This window comes from Pan troglodytes, chromosome 2 (assembly GCF_028858775.2).
Source record: "Pan troglodytes isolate AG18354 chromosome 2, NHGRI_mPanTro3-v2.0_pri, whole genome shotgun sequence".
In the NCBI taxonomy this organism is placed as follows: Eukaryota; Metazoa; Chordata; class Mammalia; order Primates; family Hominidae; genus Pan; species Pan troglodytes.
In genome coordinates, this window is record NC_086015.1 from 160,471,861 (window position 1) to 160,496,351 (window position 24,491).

The 24,491-nt window shown below is 37.8% G+C and overlaps 1 protein-coding gene across 7 annotated transcripts in view; it reads right to left on the reverse strand.

Annotated features, from left to right (window-relative positions):
* Positions 1–24,491, reverse strand: part of VEPH1 (ventricular zone expressed PH domain containing 1) — a 246,924-nt gene that overhangs the window by 26,419 nt on the left and 196,014 nt on the right. For all 7 annotated transcript variants that reach the window (XM_054681217.2, XM_054681216.2, XM_001152941.6 and 4 more), the window contains one exon: positions 3,549–3,666. In XM_054681217.2, coding sequence (XP_054537192.1) covers positions 3,549–3,666 — 118 coding nt within the window. The remainder of the gene's footprint in view (positions 1–3,548; positions 3,667–24,491) is intronic.

A 24,491-nucleotide genomic window follows, 5' to 3' on the forward strand; every position in this document is an offset into this window, starting at 1 on the left:
ACTGTAATCATTTCCTGCAAGTCATAATTTCTCACACATTATCATAACAAAGTCTCTGTTCTTCTTTAAGTAGAGTAAGTCATCAAGGAAGTAGATCACTTCTAAAAAATTAAACTTGTCTCTGGGTCTTTATAATATATTATAACATTACTGAATGATTGCTCTTGAAATTTCCAATATTTCATGTCCTTAACTTGAATTTTCCCTACAGGTTGAAAAGTCAGGTTCTGAAATTGGCCTGTCTGGATTAAAATACTGGTTCCATCACTGAGAAGCTGTGTGACCTTGCGAAAATTACTTAATCTCTTTGTGTTTCAGTTTTCTGATCTGTAAAATGAAGTCGATAATGGTGAGAAAATGAGAAAAATGCATGCAAGCTTAGCATATTATTAGAATGATAAATGCTAACAATTATAAATCATGTCAGGGCCTCTACATTATTTTAGCATTACTTTCCTCTGACTATCTGTACATTACTGGATAAAAATATTTTATTGATCACCAGATATTAAACTCCTGTGAATTTCTGTGTGTTGATGGTGAAGTTGGTGGGAGGATGGTGATGAGACTTACTTGAAGACAGGAATGTATGTGAGTTGACCATGTCAGTAAGCTGAGATACTGTCAATTTCTGAAGGATTCCTCTGGCTGAGTCTACACAGTTAAGAAGTATTATATATTTCTTGATGTCTTTCCTAATGTCTAACTGAAATTCTCTAATTGTCTCATGTTTTATTCCTCATTTATGGAGATGCTGGACAGCATTAAAAAATATTGAAACGTGAATACTTGAAAACAATTATTGTATCATTTGTCAATTCTTTTAAAAAATATCAAAAACCCAGTTTATTTGGCCTTTTGTTCTAGACTTCAATTCTACTTCTTTGGACCCCTTCTCCCTGAGGCTGATAGGGCAGCTGGCCCCTGTGTGGGTGTTGATGAAACCCAGACCAGTACATAGTACTCAGTTGGGCATAGTACATTCTAGGCGCTAAGACAGGCAGGTAAGTGGATCAAGCCTTTACAAGTGGTGACTTCTCTCAGGGAGGAAACAGCCCCAATCTTCATTTACCAGGTTCAGAATGCTTTGGGTATGGTATAGTGATGAATTTGATATCGTTAGCATATAATCACAATCTTGAAACATCACATTTTAACATTCAAGGAATATTTGACATTGCCATTTAAAAATATTATTCATTCATTTATTCATTCATTCACTCACTCAACAAATACAGCATGCTAAAAACATAAAAGAAGTATGCTAGATTTTTTTGAATACACCTTTCGGCCCTAACTGGATTATGAATTTCTTTTAGAGCAGAGACACTGTACCTTATTCATATTTCTATCCCAAGGGTCAGCCTGTAGAAGATACTCACCTAATGCAACAAACATGCATTGCATAAATGAAAAATTGGATGCAAGGAATATGCTAGCTGTGCATGACCAATAAAGCATTTGTTGCTATGTCTCATCTTTAAACTTTGAATTTAAGCAGAACTTGAATGCAAATACCGTCTCCATGAAAAATATATTTGGCAACAATATTATGTTAGACCTTTCACTTAGATTAAATATATAATTTAAGTGCTTATATAAAAAAGAAGATGAAATCAACAACCTATATAAACTATCCAGGGAGTCAAGGGTTTTGGTGAAAAAAAAAAAAAACAGTTTAAAATAGGACTTTTCTTAAACTCAAATCCTCTTTCATGTAGCAAAAGGAAATGAGCAAAGAAATCCAAACCCACTGAAGTTTTCAGGGCCAAACATTTTGATTCAATATGCTCTGCTATAAAATATTTGGCCTTGTTTGAATTTTTATTGCTATATGTTCTCAGTCTATATTTAACTGTGAGGAACACAAATAAGAAAGAGTAAATGTGCAGAACGTTCATTTCAAGAGCATGGCAGTGAATTTGAGAAAACATACATTAAAGGAACACTTTGTGTTTTTAACTTTCAGCCCCTTTTCTGAGGCCTCCCTTGGCCAGATATGATTAAATATTTATCGAACTAAGGACTCAGCTTACTCGGAGTGAAAACTCTTCAGGGCCTCTCAGAGCTACCTAAGATAAGTACCTTATTTTACTAGCTCTCAAATAAAGCTTCTTTTATGCTCTGTCTTTTTCATATATAAAATAAGGTCTAATTAGAAAGTTTTATAATGGAGGCAGTCAATTCCCCAATTCCTTATTTGTTTGAATTAACTTTTAAAAAATTGGGGTGTTCACTCTGGCGTTGGCTCAATCCAGACTCTGTAATCAGCCAACAATCTGTGCTTCACAAAGGCTGGCGTCCTAACTGCCAGCTTCTGCCATCCGCACCTTTTCCGTGGGGTAATACATTTTAATTGGTACTTCTCTGAGAGCCCTACACATCTCCATCTGGCCAAATAAACATACTTTTACCATTCAGCCTCAACATCTTGGCAGTTAACAAGAGGACAGACTTGCCACAATGGGTAATCTTTAAGATGCATAAAATCCTAAAATTAAAGGACCAGGTACAGGTGGTATAATCAATGGCTGTCTAGAAGATGGCTCATCTACAAAGTGGCTTTGTGTTCAACACTCTTTTTAACACTGCTCTTGTGATCCTAAATGCAGTTCCTGAGCTGAGTCAGCATTGAGAGCTCTCTCCTCTCAAAGGGCACATTAGTGATGAAATATTTCACTTCCAATGACAGCATAACTTTTTGGATATAGGCTTATTAGCAACGTGTTTCCACTGGTTGGATTGAGCAAGTGTAACCAGAAGGCAGAATGGTGAAATGGTTAAGAGCATGGGTTCTAGAGTCAGGCTGCGTTCAAATTCTGCTGCTGTTAATTTATCTTTGTGACCTTGGGCAGTTACCATACCTCTCTGTGCCTCAGTTTCCTCATCAGTAAAGCAGAGATAATGTCAGTATTTTCCTCATAAGAGTATTGGAAGGACTGATTAAATGAGATAAGGTATCTGATATGTTTAGCACAGGGCATGACTTGTATTTGCTAACAATTATTTTTAGGCAAGGTCAGTAGACCAAATAACTTGAGCAGCAGAAAGGAAGTGGAAGGCGAATAACCAGCTATGAGGTTATTTCTCAGATAATTTCTTCCTATTTCAATGCTTCACTTTTTACAGTTTAATCATCAAGCAACAGTGTTAGGGATTACGTGAGATAATATGGTCTGTGTGCTGATTCACTCATTTAGTGTGGTCTCATTTCCTTAAAGAACACATCTTGAGAGAACACTTTTTTACTCTCTAACCCTCAGGGTCATCTGGATGAAATGAATACTTTTAGGGCAAAATGGCTGATACTGCTTCCTTGATAACCACATATAGGTAAGGGATTGTTTCTCTGCCTCCCAAAGTTTTCCCTTTTTCCTATGACCACTTTGGTGAGACGCCTTTCTCAGCACAAAGCAGGGACATGACTCTGTGCATTATTACAACTGGGGATGTTTATGCAAGAGGAAGGCCACCTAGAAAAATGGAGCTGACAGATCCCTGTAATTCGGGGCACAAATGGTTCTTAGCAGCAGGTAGGGGTCTCTCACCAGTTGCTTTCTCAGGATTGTTGCACATGAAGCATTGCCATGCTCCTGCTGTTTCACTGAAGCCAAACACGTCAAAGAACCTCACTTCTTCCAGATGGAGCTGTACCTGGTCCAGATCCTGTGTCAGGAACACAAAGTACAAAGAACATAAGCTGCTCTGCCTGCTACCTAACATTCCAAGACTGGGAGAAGGGGATGTGGATCAGGATGGTCAATGCTCAATCTCAGTACTAAAGACTAAGAGGCAGCATTGAAAAAATTTCTCTTGGCCAACCTTAAAAAAAAGCATTCAGCTAAACTTTTCCATAAGAGTATTCATAAATGCAGCGGGAGTGAGCACAGGCCCCAGGGCTGAGTGTCAGGGTTGAGGTGTCAGAGCTTGAAATGGCCCAGAATTTTCTTGCATCTAGCAGTGGCTCCAGATTTTCTAAAAAGAAGGGATATCCAAGTGGCAATGTGGTTGGAAGACATGCTGCTGGGGGATTTACATTTATATAAAATTGAGAACCAATTATCCATATCAAAAAATATTATTGGCCAGGCGTGGTGGGTCATGCCTGTAATCCCAACACTCTGGGAGGCCGAGGCAGGCAGATTGCCTGAACTCAGGAGTTCAAGACCAGCCTGGGCAACATGGCAAAACCTCGTCTCTACCAAAAATACAAAAACATTAGCCAGGCATGGTGGTATATGCCTGTGGTCCCAGCTACTCAGGAGGCTGAGGTGAGAGGATCGCTTGAGCCTGTGAGGCGGAGGTTGCAGTGAGGCAAGATTGCACCACTGTACTCCAGCCCGGGTGACAGAGTGAGACCCTGTCTCAAAAAAAAATATATATATATAATATGTATTATGTTGGCTTTACAGGGGGCTGATGGAAAATATGGGGGTGGGGCTTAATCCCTCAGCCCTTGGCTCCAGGACTGTTTAGTTCTTTTGCTTTATCCTAAAAGTGTATGCAAATTTTGCATTCTATTACATAATATAAGCTATATTGATTTTTTTTTAATTTTTACTTTTATTTTTTTCCTGAGATAGAGTCTCACTCTGTTGTCCAGGTTGGAGTGCGGTGGTGTGATCTTGGCTCACTGCAACCTTCACCTCCTGGGTTCAAGTGATTCTCCTGTGTCAGCCTCCTGAGCAGCTGGGTTTACGGGTGCCTGCCACCACATCTGGCTAATTTTTGTATATCTAGTAGAGACAGGGTTATGCCGTGTTGGCCAGGCTGGTCTCCAACTTCTGATCTCAAGTAATCCACCTTCCTTGGCCTCCCAAAAGGCTGGGATTGCAGGCATGAGCCACCATGCCTGGACTGCATTGGTTTTAATGGAAAATAATGCATTGAATTATTTACCAGTAAATTAGTTAACTTTTTTCCTCCAAATGGTTGAGTAGAATTGACACTCCAAGAAGACTGCACATGTTTTATGTGCCCTGTGGCACCATGCCAATGAGTTCCTCTTTAAGGGGCAGGGCAGAGAGGTTCTGTTAGACTGTAAATGGATGGAAAACTATTAGCCTAACCAAATTAAATAGCTCTACTGTCCTCCTGAGGCTTTCCTCTTATGTAAATGACTTGTATCCTTTGGTATAGGATGGATGACCAGAAACTGCATTCTTAAAAGGCTCCTCCTCCTAAGAGGGACTTAATGTTCTTATTGGCCTTGCATGTACCCAGCCAACTAACATGTTTGTGCTCTGTTGAGCTGTGATTTTATTTCCTTTCCTTTAGCCTACACACTCCTATCTTCTCTCTGTATAGGAATAGTTCTTAGAATTTTCAAGGCTGAGGCATGTAGGCACTGTTTGCACTGCTTATAAGGGATCTAAATAGAGAATGATCAAGTGGCTACCCTGATTGCATCCCAAAGCTCCTAATTCTCAGTTCTAAATTTCTTGACAGAGATAAGAAGTATGTCCAACTATCAGTTCACTGAGAACAGAAACATATTTTTTTCATAATACCCCCAGAGTCCAGTCCAGCATCATTAATGGATTAGCATTGGCTTGTAGACCCAGCACAAAGTTTTTTACTAACGAACTATATAAAAGATAGTACAAAAAGTTAAAGGGAATTTTTAAAGAGAACATTTACACTCGCTGGAACATAAACACAATGAGGACAGATATTTTGTCTGTTGTGTTGGCTGCTATAAACTTGGCACCTGAAAGTGCCTATCACATAGCAAGCACTAAACAAATATTTGTGTAATAACAAAAGGCATGCCCTGGGCCTAGAAATGGATACTTTTCAGCATCCTCTATTAAGACTCTTATGGCTTGTGTTCTGGGGTTGGACATTTTGGAGGTTTGACATGGTGACTGCAACATTTTGGGTTGCTAACCTTTAATACCGTATCTCAGGCATTCCAATAGGTGCTGTATATCTAGGAATATTGTTTTGACAAAAATGATTTTGAATATGTTCAATGGAAAAAAAGATTTTTTTTAAAAAGTATGTTTTCCAAGATAAAGACTGAAGAAGCACCTGGGAATTTTGTGAGTTTCAAAGGATACAATCCATATTAAAATTTATGGGGAAAAAGCAGATGTTCATAAATATCAGTTTCAAAACTGTGAAGTCTCTGAAGTCTGTACTTGGCCATTGCCATGCAGATTACTTCTCTGTTTCCCACACAATTAATGATCAATTTTTCATTCACCACAAACACTACTAGCAAACAAAGTACTTAAAATAATACTTAAGGGTTCCTTTATTTTTCCTGTTCTGAGACCAGAAAATTCCCAGTTTGTTGCATACAATCCACATTTGTCTTGGAAAAAAGTTTACTTTAAACGTTTCAGACAGATGGTAAACTACATTCCTGCGTTCAATTTCTGAAGCCAAAAGCAGGCTTACCTCCTCAGAGGATTTAGGTGTTGTGCTAAAGGATATCCACGGTAGTTGTATGAACTTTGAAGTTGGTGATAATAGCACACTTCGAATGGAAAGACAGATGAAACACATATAGTTTCCAATATTTGTGAAAAATCAAAGCAAAATAAATCACAAAACAAGCAAACACAAACCAACAACCAGTGACACCTAGATTTTCGGAATTTTGACCTCTTAAATGTGCTTGAGGTCAGTAGTTCTCTCTCCTACTCAACCTTCTTTACCCTTCTGGGTCCTGCAGCTTCCCTAGGGCTTGCCCAAGAATTGCTATATGGCTTCTATTTTTCTAACAGGAGAACAAAAATAGATTTGTTTAGAGAATTACAAACTTTCTTTAAGATAACTAGACTCCAGAAAAGTGATAAAAATAACTTATATCTAACTGTAAGTCACTGTCTGAGTATTTTTCAGTTCTAATGGGATTGTGGCAGACAGACCCTAAGGTGACCTCCCAGTAATTTTCACCTTGTGGTGTTCATCTGTTTGTATACTCCCATTCCCTGTGTATGGGAAGGACTTATGATTTGCTTCTGGCCAAGAATATGTCAAAGGGGATAGGATATCAATTCCGTTGTTATTACACACAAACACACACACACACACACACACACACACACACACAACCTGTCTTGCTAGCAGATGCATAGGGAGACCCTCCTGCTGTGCTTGAAGGAACCAAATTGCCACATTATGAACTGCAGGGACTATGCGTGGCTTTTAGGATCTTAAAGGAGGCCTTCAGCTGGTAGCCAGTAAGAGTTCAAAGTCATCAGTCCTACAACTGCAAAAAAATGATTCTTGCCAACAAACAGAATGAGTTTGAAAGCAGATCCTACCCATTTGAACCTCCAAATGAAAACACAGCCTAGCCAATACCTTGACTGTAGCCCTGTGAGACCCTGAATGGAGGACCCAGCTAAGTTACAACTGAAATCCTGACCCTCTGGTACTGTGAGATAATAAGTATGTGTCGTTTTAAGTTGCTAGGTTTGTGCTAATTTGTTACGCATTATTGAAAACTAATACTGAGATTGTGCCGTGAAGAGGAAGAAAAAATGACATCCTTTTGCCCAATTCTCCATGAAAGTGATGATTCTACTTAGAGGAGTCATATTCTCCCAAGTACACTCCAAATCAGGCCTCAATAAAACATATACACACAAAATAAAACACAAAAGAATGTTGAAGTTCAAACTATTTTCATTGATGTAAAAAAAAGGATACATATTCATAGTAGGCATGCACTAATAAGGGTTTTCCTGATAAACATCATTTAATTCAAGAAGATTAAAACTCACTGGGGGAAAAAATAGTATTTTTAAACATTTGGCTAAGTGAGCATTTCTCCAGTTTTAGAAAAAGAGTCATTAATGAGGGTAGGAATTTGGAAAACTCTATAATAAGTCTAAGCCAGGCAGCATAGAAAGATGAGAGATTTACAACATCATTTCACTGACAAATGACAGCATGAGTCAACGCAATGGATTTTGTAAAAGTGCATAGTGGCCTCTGGATTTTATAATGTGGTCTATGTACTTTGAGAGGGTACTGTGAAGCAATTTTCCAGAAATCAGTGAAAGCATACATCTGGAAGAACTTTGGGTTTTGGCACATTTAAATTCTGTCCTAAAGCTATTTGTGCACAGATACAAAACATAGGATTGCCTTATGTGCTCTGTGTGCCTGTGGTTAATAGGATCACTCTAGGCACATATTTCAAGTATGTTTTAAGACATGTAAGCAAGTATTTTTAAAAATTCCCAAATATTTTCACATAATAATAAGTTTATGTTTGTATAGTTATTTTCAGTGCACATACTCTAATGATATGGAGTCCAAGGTGTGAATAAGCTTACTTAGGGAATATAATTAATGATTGATCTTCATATTGTCTTAAATTGTTATAGGCATAGTGTCTAGTAGGAAATGCTGTTTGTTGAATAAATAAACTAGCAAAAGAGACTTTAAAGAATATCCATGCCACAATTTTTTTATGTTTTTCAACTTGTGAAAAATATTACTATTGGATTCAATTTATGTAACACAGTATTCATAGCACCTGGTATCAGGAACCATGGATAAAGAGATGAAAGAGACATAGTCATCAGTCCAAGGAGGTGAGAAGGTAATTCATTGTGTCTGCAGTATTCTTCACAGAGGAAACTGAATACAGCTTCATTTGTGTGAGGTGTGATTGTTACTAAGCTTCTTCTGGTGTGATGTTTTTGCTCTCAACTGGATTAAAGCTCTTACCATGAAGACTGACTTCCATATTGTTTTGCAGCTTTTAAAAATACTTAGTATGGCACTTTGCCCATAGTAAATGTTCAGTGAATTATTATGCATTTTTACTAATTGAAGCACATAGATCTTATCTCTAATTTATATCAACAGTAGCATTTAGGTTTTCAGTGTTCATGTCTATTCAACTATGACCATTAAGACTTTCCAGACTACATTTGTTAAAAAAATCTATCTCTCTCTATATATATCTATATCTATATATCTGCATATCTATGGGTATTACAAAAATTCATTTTATTTAACAAGTTTTTAGAATAAAGTGTTAATAATTGAACAATGATGTTTGTCTTAATTCATCAATATAGTATGTTGACTACTTGTTCTCAAGACCCTCAGCTTTTTCAGATTGTCTGTTCAGAGTTCTCGCTATGTTGCCCAGGCTAGTCTCGGATGCTTGGGCTCAAACAATCTTTCCACCTCAGCCTCCCAGAGTGCTGTGATTAGAAGTCCTGAGCCACTGCACGCCATCTACATTTTTACACAAGCTCCCCAAGTTGCTCTGGTGTGCACTGACTGTAAAATTAACCCTATGTCCTTCAAAGCAGTTGTGGGGATGGCTGATTTGTGTCCACTGATTGGTATTTGAGGAATTTGTCAATCTCCATGTGCATATGCTCATTCTTTTCCACAATAGTTTGGTTTCAAGGGGTCAGGTATGGTGGCTCAAACCTGTAATCCCAGCACTTTGAGAGGCCAAGGTGGGTAGATCACTTGAGGTCAGGAGTTGGAGACCAGCCTGGCCAGCCCGGTGAAACCTCGTTTCTACTAAAAATACAAAAATTAGCTGGGCGTGGTGGCAGGCACCTATCATCATAGCTACTTGGGAGGCTGAGGCACAAGAATTGTTTGAATGTGGGAGGCAGAGGTTGCAGTGAGCCGAGATCCCACCACTGCACTGCAGTCTGGGCAACAGAGTGAGACCTAAAAAAAGAAAAAAGAGGCCGGGTGCAGTGGCTCATGCCTGTAATCCCAGCACTTTGGGAGGCGGAGGTGGGTGGATCACAAAGTCAGGAGTTCAAGACCAGATGATGAAACCCCCTACTAAAAAAAAAAAAAAAAAAAAAATTAGCCAGGCACAGTGGCAAGTGCCCGTAATGCCAGCTACTTGGGAGGCTGAGGCAGGAGAATCGCTTGAGCCCAGGAGGCGGAGGTTGCGGTGAGCTGAGATCGCACCATTGCACTCCAGTCTGGGCAACAAGAGCAAAACTCCACCTCAAAAAAAAAAAAAAAAAGAAAAAAGAAAAAAGTTTCATTTCATATGACAAAACAGGTAGACTGGTCACAAGAGCAAAGCTTTCATTTTTAAACATCAGAGATGTTATTATTCCAAATTGTGCAATACGGCAAGAAGAGATCAGCTGTGAAAATTGAACTCATTGGGCCCAATTTGAAACTTGGCAGAAGGCTGGAGTGGGTGGAGAGGGAGGTAGGCCATGGGGGAGCAGACTCTAAGCAGAGGCAGCAGGGCACTGATGTGGAAGGACTCATAGTGCATTTCAGTATTCTGCATGAATGCCATGCATGTGCTATGTCCCATTGGCTCTCATATTTCTATGCCTAATTAGTAAGGGAACTCGAGGTACACATGACTATATGAGGCCAATGTGGCAAACTCCTCATTATCACTACATATCACTAAATAAACTTATACTTCTATCCTTTGAGTCCCTATTTGTTGGGAAGAACTGAATTTCTTCTTGGAAAATCATGGCAATTCTATGTGTCTGGCTCCAAGTGGCTGGAAGAAAACACTATGTTTGATTCATTTCAGAGAGAAGCTCTGAAGAATACTTTAATTTAAGAACAAATATGACAAAATTAAAAAAAGCCAAATTCACCAAAATCACACTCATCTAAAAATCATGAAAAAATAATCTGACTACAGGATATTGGCAGTTAACATGACAAGAGTTTAAGTAAAACGGTTTGTGAAAAATTTAATGGAAGTGTATGAGTTGAGTAGAAAATAAAGGTGGCAAATTGCATGAAGCTATATAACAAGTTTTATAAATGTTTGATAAAACCACAATTATCTTTTTTACAAATACAATTTCTTTGAAACTTCAGTTCATTAAAACCAGCAAATTATTAGAGTGGGAGCAAGGCCAAAACACTACCAATGTTCAAAAGGTCAAGAAAACTTTAAGATTTTTACAGTGGTTCAGCAGTAAAATGTAATCACAGAACTTTTGGCAATTATAGCCAGCACTTACATATTCTCCTTTCATAGTGCAAAGCAAAGAATTGCAGTGATTTTTTTTTCTAATTGATTACTGCCACCTACATTCAACAAATATTTAGTACTACTTGTTAAATCTATTTGTGGTACTATACTACAGAGGATGCTGATGTTAAAGAGCTAATTTGGAGAGGCTTTTTTTCCTTCCTTTTGAAATCAGATAGCAGGAAAACCATGCTCCTAACCATGTAGGTTATTTAGTTGGAGGCAAGGTGCTTCTCTCATTCTCATAATTTTATTTTTTTTCCTTTATCCCTAATACCACTTTAATTCTCAGACTGTTTCTCCAACTTCCTCTTTTTATAAGTATTCACCTTTTGGGTTTGACACATGTCTTGGAACAGATACGTATTCTTGAAAAATACGTAGCAATGTTTATTTTTCATTTTTGCAAATAATGGTATGCTGTGAACCCTATTTGGTTTCTTGTTTGTTTCACTCAAGATCTCTATGTGGTATTCTATGCGTATTTAGCTAACTGTTGCCTCTACAGCTGCACAGTGATTTAATGGTGTGCATCCACCACCCCCAACATTTCACCTAACCATTTCCTTAGTGTGGGCACCAAGGGTGCCCCCATCTCTGAACTTACACAATGATGTAACGATGAATATTCTTACACATGTTCCCTTGTGGATGTGAGCAAAAATTTTTCTGTGATAATCACTCAGGAGTGGAATTGCTGTGTCATAGTGTATTAGTTTAGGGCTGTGAAAATATTTTTGTGTTTCTGCACAGTTAGGGCTTTTTGAACAAATTTTACTGAAACTTGGGACCTGGGCTAAAAAAACAAGCTTTAGAAGTAAATTTATGACTAATTAGGAAGTGAAATACCATCTAGAGAGATTTATTTTCCCAGAGGTATGTTTACATTTTAAGATGGGGATGAGACCCAGGATATAGGAGCTTGGGTTGTCAAGCTGGAGACATTAGTCTTCCCTTCAACCTGGAGGGGTTTATTTACATTCTAAAGGGTAAAAGTAAGAACCCAGACCCCTTCCCAATGAGCAAAGATTTTTGTTCTCTCCTTTCAGGGACAGCTGTTCCACCCCCTATGTAAATACTCAAATTCACATTGTCAAGGTTCCTTGCCTACAGTACAGACCCTAGGATGTGTAAGATGACATCTGGTTCTCATCATGTTCCCCCAGGGCTAACAACTGAGGCAAAAGGAAACTTAGGAGGTTATTTGTTGCTAAGTAAATAATAGTAATCTGTGATGCCCCCAGAAACCTTGTTTGCATGATACATTAAAAATTTAACATTATTCATATCCTCAATTTTACTAGGTTCTGCCAACTTGCTATTCAAGCTACCCAGGAGGCTGAGGTAGAAGGATCACTTAAACCCAGGAGTTCGTGGAGGCAGTGAGCTATGATGGCACCACTGCACTCCAGTCTGGGCAACAGAGCAAGACCCTGTCTTGAAAAAATTAAAAAAAAAAAGAATTATCATTTTGTTGACATGTTTACTACTTTGTATAGTTACAGAGGAAATAAAACTGACTCTACTATGGACTTAGAGAGAAGGTATTACTTCCCATGATGCTGGAATTTTAAATGTCTCCATTTAGTCACTTCACACAGCAGAGAGCTAAGCACTGGTGAAGTAATAGTGATGGAGGCAGTTTTAAGAAAGTTGAACCACCCCTCAGTAGAGAACTGGATAAAGTAAACTACGGTTGGTCAGGCACAGTGGCTCATGCCTGTAATCCCAGCATGTTGGGAGGCCGAGGCAGGCGGATCACTTGAGCTCAGGAGTTGGAGACCAGCCTGGCCAACATGGTGAAACCCCATCTCTACTAAATATTTAAAAATTAGCTGGATGTGATGGCACAGGCCTGTCGTCCCAGCTACCCAGGAGGCTGAGGCTGGAGAATCGCTTGAACCTGGGAGGCAGACGTTGCAGTGAGCCAAGATTAGGTCACTGCACTCTAGCCTGGGCAACAGAGTGAGACTCCATCTCAAAAAAAAACAAAAAAAGTAAATTATGGTCTATTTACACAGTGGAAAATTTTATAGATGCTGAAATGAACGAGCTAGCTCTACATGTATGAACAGATATATTTAAAAAACATAACATTAAGTGCAGAAATCACATTGCAAAAGATATGTGCCATCTGATAACATTTAGGTAAAAGTTTAAAACAACAGTACAAAAGCATTCATGGAAATAATACACACCAACCTCAGGAGAATATTTACAACAGTTTCTTTTTGTAAAGGGAGATATCTGATGCAAATATGGAAGAAATGTAAACATCTATCTGTGGCAGGAATGGATATCACATTTCTGTACTTTTCTGAATTTATGAGCTATTTCATAATTTGATGAAAAATAAAAATGAGGCAGAGAACACAGTTTAGTGAAGCAAAGAGACTAGCAAGGGTCAGACTCTGTGAGGAAGAAAGGTTCTGCATGTGTATGCGTGTGTGGGCTTCCTTGGTACCCCTCAAACTCCCTGTAGAGGACTCTCCTTTTGCCTGTGTTGAGACTGACCTTGGTGGTGAAAGTCTTTCTCCTTTCTCTTGTTAGAAGGCTCCATGTTACAGTTTCTTTTAACTTTTAGCTCTTCAAACTTGGAGATAAACAGGTCTAAAGTACTAAGTGTTTGAAATATGTTCTATTTTGTTTCAGAAAACCAAACAAAACAAAGCATGCTGACACCAAGTTCTGTCTTAGAGAATTATTACAGCATAGGCTAAGTCACAGAGAGGATACTTAGAAATAAAAGTTTTTCTGCTGAGTGGTACAGAATGAAGAATATAGATTTTGGAGTCAGAAGATCAGAGTTTGAGCCCTGCCACTGCCATTCACTGGCAGTTCTTGGGAAAATATTTTAATTTCTCTTTGCTTTTAATGCACTCCTCAAACTATAAAATGACTGATTCCTAACCTGTCTCTTTCAGTGACTTTTTGCCACAATCAATTAATGGATAATTGCACTACTTTGTAAACTGTGGAGAAATAATAAAAAGTAGTGATAATGGCCAAGCACAGTGGCTTGCACCTGTAATCCCAGCATATTGGGAGGCTGAGGTGGGCAGATTGCTTGAGCTCAGGAATTTTGAGACCAGCCTGGCAACATAGTGAGACCCCATCTCAAAAAAAAGCAGTGATAATGATGATAATTCAAATCAAGCAAAATAAGAAGCTCCTTTTTATGTATGTAAAATATAGTGTTTTTTGTCTCTCAGCTAGATAAATGTATGTAAATCTTTCTGAAATGAATGACTTCTTTAAGAAACACTAATGCTAGGTGCCTGAGAAACATATTTAGTTTTCTAAAATCAGGTAACATACTTACCTGTCTGTTTTTGTTCGTTTGTTGTCAAACCTAGGAGCGCTGGATTTAATGAGATGCAAACATAAAGAGATGTAATGCGACGTGGACATGAACATTTCAAAGGGGAATAATGACATGTGCATGCTTGATGAGGCCATAATGAGATGTACAAATAGAAAAGCATAGAAAAATGTGCATGGGTAATGGTGCAATGAGATGCATAAATAGATGAGTGTAATGATAAAGACATGGGGGGTGTAATGTGATTTACAAATGGGAGCATTAAATGGGAGGGTGGAAAGGGCAGGTTGTGGTAGATAAGAAGCAGAGAGAAGAATGCAGTACTAAGCATGAATGGAGGAGCTAATATGTGCATGATGAGGATGTGATGAGATAGAAATGGGATGGCATAAGGCAGTTCACAGATGGAGGGGTGTAATGAGTTGTGTAGAAAGGAGGGAATAATGACAAGCATAAAAGGAGGGATTTAATATGATGAAGAAAGAAATAGGCATAAGAAGATGTGAAGACTGAAAGGAGGTGCAGAAAAAAGGGACATTAGTGAAGAGACGGGAAATAACAAGGTGGGCCAATGGAGCACTCTAATGAGGCTGAAATAAAAAGGTGCAATGATGTGTGTCCATTCAGGGAATAATTAGACACACACACAGGATGATAATGAGGTACCCGGGCCCTGATCAGACATAGACCATGGCACTCAGTTCTTACTGAGGAGGCCAAAAATTGAAAAAAATTCAGGGCAGAACCACAAAGATATCTACACACAGAAAAGGGAAGACTAAACAGGTGATTTGGTGCCAGCCTTGCAGTTTATGAAATAATAGTTTTATAGCTGCACTCTGTTCCAGGTGCTCTGCTAGGTGTTGAATTAAATGCATCATCTCATTTTACCTTCTTAATAACCCTATGAGGGAGGTGGATTCTTTCCTAGTTATAGATGAAGAAATCAAGCTGTAGTGAGGTTAATGACTTGCCCAGTTCCCAGAGCATGTCTGTGGTAGTGATGTCACTCAAACTAAGTCAGCTGGATCTCAGTTGCCTTTGCCTCTGTTTTGATGTTTTATCAGAAGAGGCTGTGGGACCTCCTGCCCCAGAACTACCAGGATAACTTGTCAAAGATGTAGAGTCACAGGATTACCCAGTGAATATTATTTGCAAAATCTGCAGAGGCCCTAAGAATTTGCATTTTTAACAAGCGCACCAAGGACACTTGCATAAACTAGGTCTGAGAACTACTCCATGAAACCAACACTAGAGTGTGTGGTGGTCTAAGGCTACTCTCAGTCCTAGTGAAAGACCATAAAGAAAGGAGATTGCATGCAGCATGAGGACTTTGGGTTGGCTACAAAGTAGACTGTCTGTTGGCAGAAGAAATTACCAGACCCAGAAACGAGGCATCAAACCAAAAATTATATTGAATGAAGGATAAAAATATAATAATACATGGAACATAATTAGATTCTAGGAAATAGTTTTTTTTTTACTGAATTAAAAAAAACATAGAAATTACTCCATATTCATGGAATCCCTAAGGGGGAAAGGGTAATATGTCCCTACAACCAACATTTTTCCAATCCACATGCAACTTTCAGGATTCTAAAATTAAAAGCTGATAGTGGCACTGACTGTTCTCTTTCTTGGTATGTCTAGTATTGAGATATCTAAATTGCTATGATTTTTAAGGTCGAAACCAGAATTTATATTTTGAAATAGTGTTAAGTGTGCACGACTACTCGCATTTTAGTGATACAGCCTCTGCTCAAAACCTTTTTAGATGTGTCTTTTGGAGTTGTTTGCGGTGTATATTTGTGAGCCATACAAGAAAATAATGTTCATTACTTTAGTGAAACTTAGCTTCTAACATGGAAATTTATTATTCAGTTTGAGCAGTCTCTTTTTATAGTACACATGGGCTCAGATAAATGTTGGGCTATTTGTGAAAATAAAAATCATTCTCAAAAAATGAAACATGGCCAAACGCAGTGGCTCACACATACAATCCCAAACCTTTGGGCAGCTGAGTTGGGTGGATCACTTGAGTCCAGGAGTTTGAGACCAGCCTGGGCAACATGATGAAACCCTGCCTCTACAAAAAAATACAAAAATTAACCAGGTGTGGTGTTGGGCGCCTGTAGTGCCAGCTACTAGGGAGGCTGAGGTAAGAGGATTGATTGAGCCTGGGAGGTCGAGGCTGCAGTGAGACATCATTGTGCTACTGCAGTCCAGCCTGGGCAATAGAGTGAGGCCCTGTCTCAAAAAAAAAAAAAAAAAAAAAAAAAGAAAGACAGAAAGAAACCTTTATCATGACTGAGAATATAAAGTCTCAAAACATTTACTGAGTAGCTGCTCTGCCTCAGGCCATGATGCCATGATAGATGCTGGGACATGCAGACATTAATGGAAAGAGCCTGATCCCACAGCCTATGAGAGGCACAAAGACATCAAAATCAAACAATTTTGTTGTTGTTGATGTCTTTATTTACATCTGTGAAAGGTTATGGGAATATGGCTGAGGGAGTCATTCATTTTGTTTGGAGGGGTCTTGCAGAGGAGGTGCCATAAAATAGTACCAGCTACTGTTTATTGAGCTCTTACTATATGGCAATCACTACTCCATGGACTTTACATGTATTATGTCTTTTGAATCTCATGACATCCCTGCGAAGTGTTTACTGCTATTTTCTGCACTTTGCAGGTAAAGAAGGTAAGGCACACAGGAGTTAGATAAAAGCGCTGGTAAGTAGGTGGTAGAGGCAGGATTCAAACCCAGATCCTGAGTTTCTAGTTACCACACTTTCTTCTTGCACAAAAAGAGGTGCTATTTATTCTAATAGTATAGTGCCTGGTGTTTGTTGGCATTCACATAATATCCATGATAGCAGCAAAAGAAAAAAAAAGGATTTTACTCATGCACTGATTATTTAAGAAAAGAACCCAACCACTATTAGATTAGAACAGACATTGCAGAGGGATTGCATACCTCTGTTCCCCCAGGAATAGAGTTATTTCGTTAACTATTTTCTAAAGGTTTTTCCTTTTTTTTTTAATTTCCTTGACTGATGCAGAACATCTGGCTAACTGTGAAGGAATGTTCACGACAGTAGTAAAATTGACATGCTTCATTATAGGACAGTCTGGCTTGTGAAATATGAAAGAAATATAATACATGTGATAAACCAGGATTTCAACTAAACTGAGAAAACATTTCTATGCCAATTTAAATTTGTTAAAAAAGCATATGTATAGTATAAGTACAGTGTATGTGGACAGTGGTTAGAGAGGTACGAATAGTGTATATTAATTAGCCAAGAGTAAAGGTAATAATTTTCTAAAGGAGATAAGAGGATTAAAAAGAAAGAGTAAAAAACAACAGATCAGTGTATTACAATGAAAATAAATGTTTCTTAATAGTAAATAGAACTGTCAGTTAAGTTCAATGTATTTACAAAATCATATGCAATCACTTAATATAATGGATTGTGTGTACAGAATTGTTTAAATGAGGGGCCCTGATGTATATCTGTTAAGGAAAAGAAATGAATCCAAATGAAGGTAGAAATAGTATTTAGGGAGGCAAAGTTTAGAATTTGGCTGAACTTCCAAACTCAGTGGTCCTAAGGCATCAATAAAAGTCATGCTTGTAAAAAGCCATGTCACTTCTCTCAAGAACTCTTCACATGTGAACCTCTCCTCTTATGTTAGTCATATTAATCCCGGATGAACTATCGTGGCTCTGGTGGAGGAGTGTGAGTCTACTGATACTACATAAACTGTGATAAAAATCCATCTTTTGCTTAAGCTGAAAATTCTCCCGGTGTTATCTAGCATTGCAAGCCTTATCCACGGAGCATGCTGTAAACATAGCCGTGGTCAGTTAACTTCATCTTGCCCTAGTGGCTATTGTCCTAACCTTGGCCAGTTGCTTGGTGGGTGTACTTGTTCTGTTTTTTGAAGGCGAAGAGTAGAGTGTGTATTGGGGCTATGAGGAGAAGCAGAGGGTTCTTATAAAGAGAAACTCAGCACAAATCCATCATTTTCTTCACTCAGGAAATAACCGTTTTTTTTTGGTTTGTTTTTCCTGGGCTCTAAAGACCATCTTTCTGTTTCCCAAATTGGTTTTCTCATGTGTGGATCCTTTCTTTTCAGCACTTAAAATTTTCTTCTTTTGATCTGCATCTTTACCTCCATCTTCTCAAATACAGATCTTGAAACATTTCAGTATTTTATTACCACTCAACCAAGAGACAAAAATCCAAGCCTGGATGAATTCCATCATAGCACCTGAAGAGTGGATTGAAGCTGGAGAAAATCAGATCTCTGCTTTACTTCAGATCCATAACCTTAGGTCCCATATGGATGCTCCTCACTGCCTGACCACCCTGTTGTATTTCTCTAGGAAGTTCATGCTCCCTTCTCTGAGCCTTTCATTTCAAACCTTCTCTTTCCTCAAATATCCTACCTTCCACTCCTCCCTTTCCCGCACCTCACTTTGAGCTGATGGCCTCACCTCTTATTTTACTGAAAAAATTTAAAAGCTATAAAAAAGGATGCATTCTTCTTTTCACCATCAAATCTACTAATTGATCTGGTTCTGTATGTAATCACCTCTTCTTTCATCTGTTTCATCAATCTCAACCTCTCTATTGCATCATCCCAGCAATTTACAAACAGGCTCTGAAGGCTTCCATTTTCACTCATCTCTACAATCCCCCCACTTACCAACCCATTCAGCACCAAACTGCTTAAAACAGCTCTCTACATATGCTATGTTTCCTTCTTTACTCGTTCCTTCTTGTTCCTCCACCTACTTCTGTTCGTACCTTGCCCTTAAAACTCTGTTAAAACTGCTCTTTCCATGTTGCCCAGTTGAATGGACACTTATCTTGATTTGGCTATCCAGTCCCATACAATTCCTTTCTTTCTCCTTCTTGGACACTTTCTTGATATCTGTGATGCCCTCTACACTTTCTGAGGTTCTTTTATTTCTTGGCTGCTGTGTGGACGCAATCCTGAACTGGGACCATTTCCTCTCTAAACTCTCTTCCTAGATTGCTTCAGTCTTCCCATGGTTTTCATCATCTGTATGCTGATGATGTCCTAATCTATATTCCTGGCCTAAGTCACTTCATATTTGGATATCCAACTGTCTAAAAGACAATTCCACTGGGACATCTGGCAGGTGTTTGAAACTTCAGATTCAGATGTCTGAAAGTCTTGTGTGCCAGCTTCATTCACTTGCCCCTCCCCAGAGCTCATTTTCTCCCAGTTTTATCCACCTTAATAAATGATATCACCATGCCAGAAACTTGACATCAGCTTTGATTCCTCATTTCCCCCCACACTTACATGCCATTCATTAGTTTGTTATGTCACTTTTACCTCCAACCGTTATATTGAATATGTCATTTATTTCCATCCCTACCAGGATCATCCAAGTTTAAGCTACTCTCTTCTCTTACCTGGATTAGCAATAGTCTCTTTTGTGATCTCCTTAATTTTACTTTTGTCCCTTTCCAATCTAGTCCCCACACAGCAGACTGAGCAATCTTTTAAAAACAACCTGGTTGCAATGGACTAAAGGCTTATGTCCCCCTACCATCACCAAATTCATACACTGAAATCCTATCCCCCAAGGTGATACCATTGGGAGGGGAGGCCTTTGGGAGGTATTAAGTCTTGGGGATGGAGTCCTCATAAACAGGATTAGTGCCTTATTGAAGAAGCCCAGGAGAGATCACTTGTCCCTTCAACCACGTGAGGACACAGCATTTGGGTGACATCTGTAAGCCAGAAAGTGGGCCCGCACTAGACACTGAATCTGCCTTGATCTCGGGCTTCCCAGCCTCCAGAACTGTAAGAAACATTTTTGTTGTTTATAAGCACCCAGTTAATAGTATTTTGTTATAGCAGCCCAAATGGACAAAGAAACTGAACTAAGGACTGCTGCTCAAAACTCCTCCGTGGCTTTCCATAGACCACAAAAAAATCTAAGCTTCTTGCCATGGTCTAAAAGGCCAGGACAGAATTCCCCAGATTAACTCTCCAGTCTCCACTCTCCCCTTTGTTCACTGGCTCCACCAATGCTGTGAAAGGGGAGTGTGCTCACTTTTGGGTAGGTGTGACCATCCACTGTGATACAGGAGGAAGAAAATATTATAACTTTCATTTCTATTTATTTTTCATCTCGTCCTTTAAAATTTCTATTTTTCAATGTTTTATAGTGAAATAAGTATGTAAAATAATGTATGTATATAGTTTAAAGGTAAATAAATGTGCACATATTGAAGGTACTTGCTCAAAAAAATTTTTTGATGAGATGTGTGACTTACATTTGAAGAGAATGCTCTAATACACCAAAGCTTTTCCTTTCTCTTATTCTTCCTTTTTTGTTTTTGTTTTTTTGTTTCAAGGCCTTTGTGCAAATTGTTCTCATTGCCAGGAAAACTTGTCTGACATCTGCTCAGAGAAGGCTTCCTTGACCATCCAACAAATGCTCATTTTCTTTAAGCATTATCTTTTACAGTATCTATCAGTGTGGAATTGTGTATTTGTTTCTTAGTGTATTGCTTGTTTCCATCAGGGTAGGGATCATGATTGTTTGTTTAGTCTCTGCACAGTGGTTGGTATAGAGCAGGCATTTGCAAAAAATATTTTTGACTGAATACATGAACTTAGAGTCATATTTACCATGATTTTGCTGTGATTATTTTGTCTCCTCCGTGTTATTTCTCATGCCATTCTTTCTATATGGAACCATTTTTCTCTTTAAAGATAAAAAAGCCTCCGAACTCTGTATTTCAATTTCTACCACTTTCCAACCAGCTCCCTGCCTGAGCAAAGAGTGTCCCAGACATTTGCCTCTGCATCCACATTCCACCTTCAATCTGCCCTCCAGGTCCTTCCATGATTTGCAGTCTTCATTTAGTTTTCCCCTCAAGCACTGGATTAGCCCCTTGGTCTGGCTTCTTAGGGTAGACTCTCATTCACATTTTCTGTTTATCTTTTTACCTCACCATTGCCACTTAGAAACTGCCTGTCAGATTTTCCTGGTTCTGAGCTCATAGCCTGAAAGCCTAGAATCCTCCGCCCCCACTGGGGTTCTGAAATTCCAAACCCCTTTCCCCTCTAGCTTGCCCTGAAAGGAAGGTTCTCTTGAACATATACTCATACGGCTCTCCTGGAGACTGACCTTCCACAGCACTTGTCATTTCTATCACACATGTAGACTTAAATTTCTCATCTTATATTTTATATATATATATATAGTTACATCATATATATATATATATATATATACTGTTACATCTTATATATAATAGGCCTACCTTTTATTTACTTACTTATGCATTTATATACTCAAGCACATTAACACTTTAACCCAAAACACTAGATCTAAGCCTGTGGGAGCATCAGAAAGTCTCCTTGGGTTCCACCCAGAATGAGTGTTTCAGTTTTATTTATGCCTTGACACTCCTGTCAATTATCCTGGGAACTATCAAGTGTGTTTGTAGCAATGTGGACTGAAAACAAATCAACAAATGTTAGCCAGATGGGGCACATTTTACTTCAGCAGAAAATGTAGTTTATTTTATTTTATTTTTTCTGTAAGGGACATAGTTTTGAGATCCCATTTCTGCAGCATACAACATTTCCCTATGCTTTGGTAACTGGAACACATGTGTTAATAAAGGCCTTTTCTTTCTGAAATTCTGGCCCTTTAGTAATCCTTCAATCAACTTTGTCAACTCTCTGGTCCTCTGATAATCAGAGTGCCATTCCCTCTGAAGTGTTGGGTAGCATATGCACTGAAACGAAATTATTAATAGTAATCTCTACTTGCTCCATGGGGGTCTTTCTCATTTCTTCAATAAATCAACTGCTTCTCCATCATCTTTCTAAAATCCTTATTTTATAATGGAAATTAATTATCTTAGAGTCTATTTTTCTTCAAGTAAACTGCTCATTTACATAAGGCAATATAACTTAAAGTAATATTTTTTCCTTGATTATAAAAGAAATATATAGAGAAAAGAAAATGCTAATCCCATCAACTAGAGCTATATCATTAACATTTTATTATATTTCCTTTTGGTTGATTTAATGGGCAGTCCTCCAAATAATATTCTTTATAAAAGTAATTTTGTACCCTGAAATATGGTATTTACTGTAAGTGTGTTTCATATCATTAAACATGTCTCATAAACATGACTTTTCAGGATTGGTTAATATTTTTTGTTCTCTCAGCAGAGAGAGCCAGGAAATAGTTGTCTCTCTCTGTGTATTGTTATATCTATCTATCTATCTATCTATCTATCTATCTATCTATCTATCTATCTTCCTATCTCTCTATTTCATCTATCTATCTGTCTTAAAAATATTCTTTTACCTGGATTCAGGACTAGACCTACAAAAAATATTCTTTTATATGGTTGTATAATAATTTCATTCTCCTATCTTTAGACATTTAGGCTATTTATAAATCCCTCTGCAATACTTTATGTGTTTGTTTATCTTAAGTTTTGTACATGTTTCAGATTACTTCTTTAGAACAGATTCCTAGAAGTGGAATCACTGTGTGAAAGGATATGAATATTTTTAAGACTCTTGAACTGCATTGCTAAATTGCTTTTTAGAAATGTTGAAATAATTTACACTTCAACTTAGAAACGTGTGAGTGCCTTAACTCTCTTGCTCAAGCCAGCACTGATTATTGTATTTTAAAAAATGTGTTAAAAAGGGTAACTTATTTTAACTTTGACTACTTTGCCTACTAATAAGGCTGAATATCTTTTACGGACTCAGTCTCCTAAGTATTTGCTCATGTTCTTCGTTCATTGATTATTGATTTTCATGAACTTATAGTAGTAGCTTAAGGATATTAAACTTTGTTTTTCATGCTTGTTACAAATATTTTCATTTAAAATTATTGTGCATAAAAGGTTTTGCTCTTTACAGACTTTATATTTTATGTAGTCAAACCTACCAATTCTTTACTCTTTGACATTAGTTACAGGTTAAATTAAATTTAAAAAACAAAGACAGAAAAGCATCTACAAAAGACACTTTAACAAATACCCATGTACCTGCCAGCCAGACTTAACAAATGCTAATATTTTGCTTCTGGTTATTTAACAATAAAATTACAGATGAAATTGAGATCTCCTTAATTCCCTTCCCCGGTAACATTTTCCTCCTTCCTTTCCTCACTTTCTCCTTACCCAAAGGCAACCTCATCATAAATTTTGTATAATTCTAAATATAGTGTATTTTTATCATAAGTGTATGTATGTATAAATAATGCATAACACTGCTTGGTGTGTTTTAAAAATTTATACAATAACATTTATGCTATCATAGTATTCATATCATAGTTTTGCAACTTGCTTATTAAAACTCAATATCATATTTTCAAGATTTATCCCATGCTATTACATATAGGTCTAATTAATTCACTTTACCTGCCTGTATAACATGACTATACCACAACGTTTTTTTTCCACATTCCTCTATCAAGGGACATTTGGGTTGCTCCTGATTTTTTGCTGCAAAAAATGCTTCAGTTAGTATTTCTGTACATGTTTTCTGATGCACATATGTAAGAGTTCATCTAGAAATAGAACTGCAGAAAAATAGGGCACATGAAATTATAATATAACCATTGATTATATTATAAAGAGCAGATTGCTCTTTAAGAAGTCTGAAAATGAAAATTTGTGGGTTTTGGTTACATGGATGAATGAAGTCTGAGATTTTAGTGCACCCTTCATCTAAATAATGTACACTGTACCCAATATGTAGTTTTTTAGCTTCCAAGTCTCCAATATCCATTATACCACTCTGTACGCCTTTACATACTCATAGCTTAGCTCCCACTTACAAGTGAGAAAATACAGTATTTGGTTTTTTATTTCTGACTTACTTCACTTAGAATAATGGCCTCCTGCTCCAGCCAAGTTGCTGCAAAAGACATTATTTTGTTCTTTTTAATAGCTGAGTAGTATTAGCACATTTTATATACTGTAATACAAAAACCTTCTTGTATTTAAGCATTTTTATGATCAGCTTTAAATGGAATTAAGACTTCAGAAATAAAGTTACTCACCCATCTTAACAGTAATCTAGCTGTCATTTTTGAGTCTAATTAGTGACTATATATATATATATATGTTCTTAAGTGTTCTTTTTTCTAAACAGGTATAC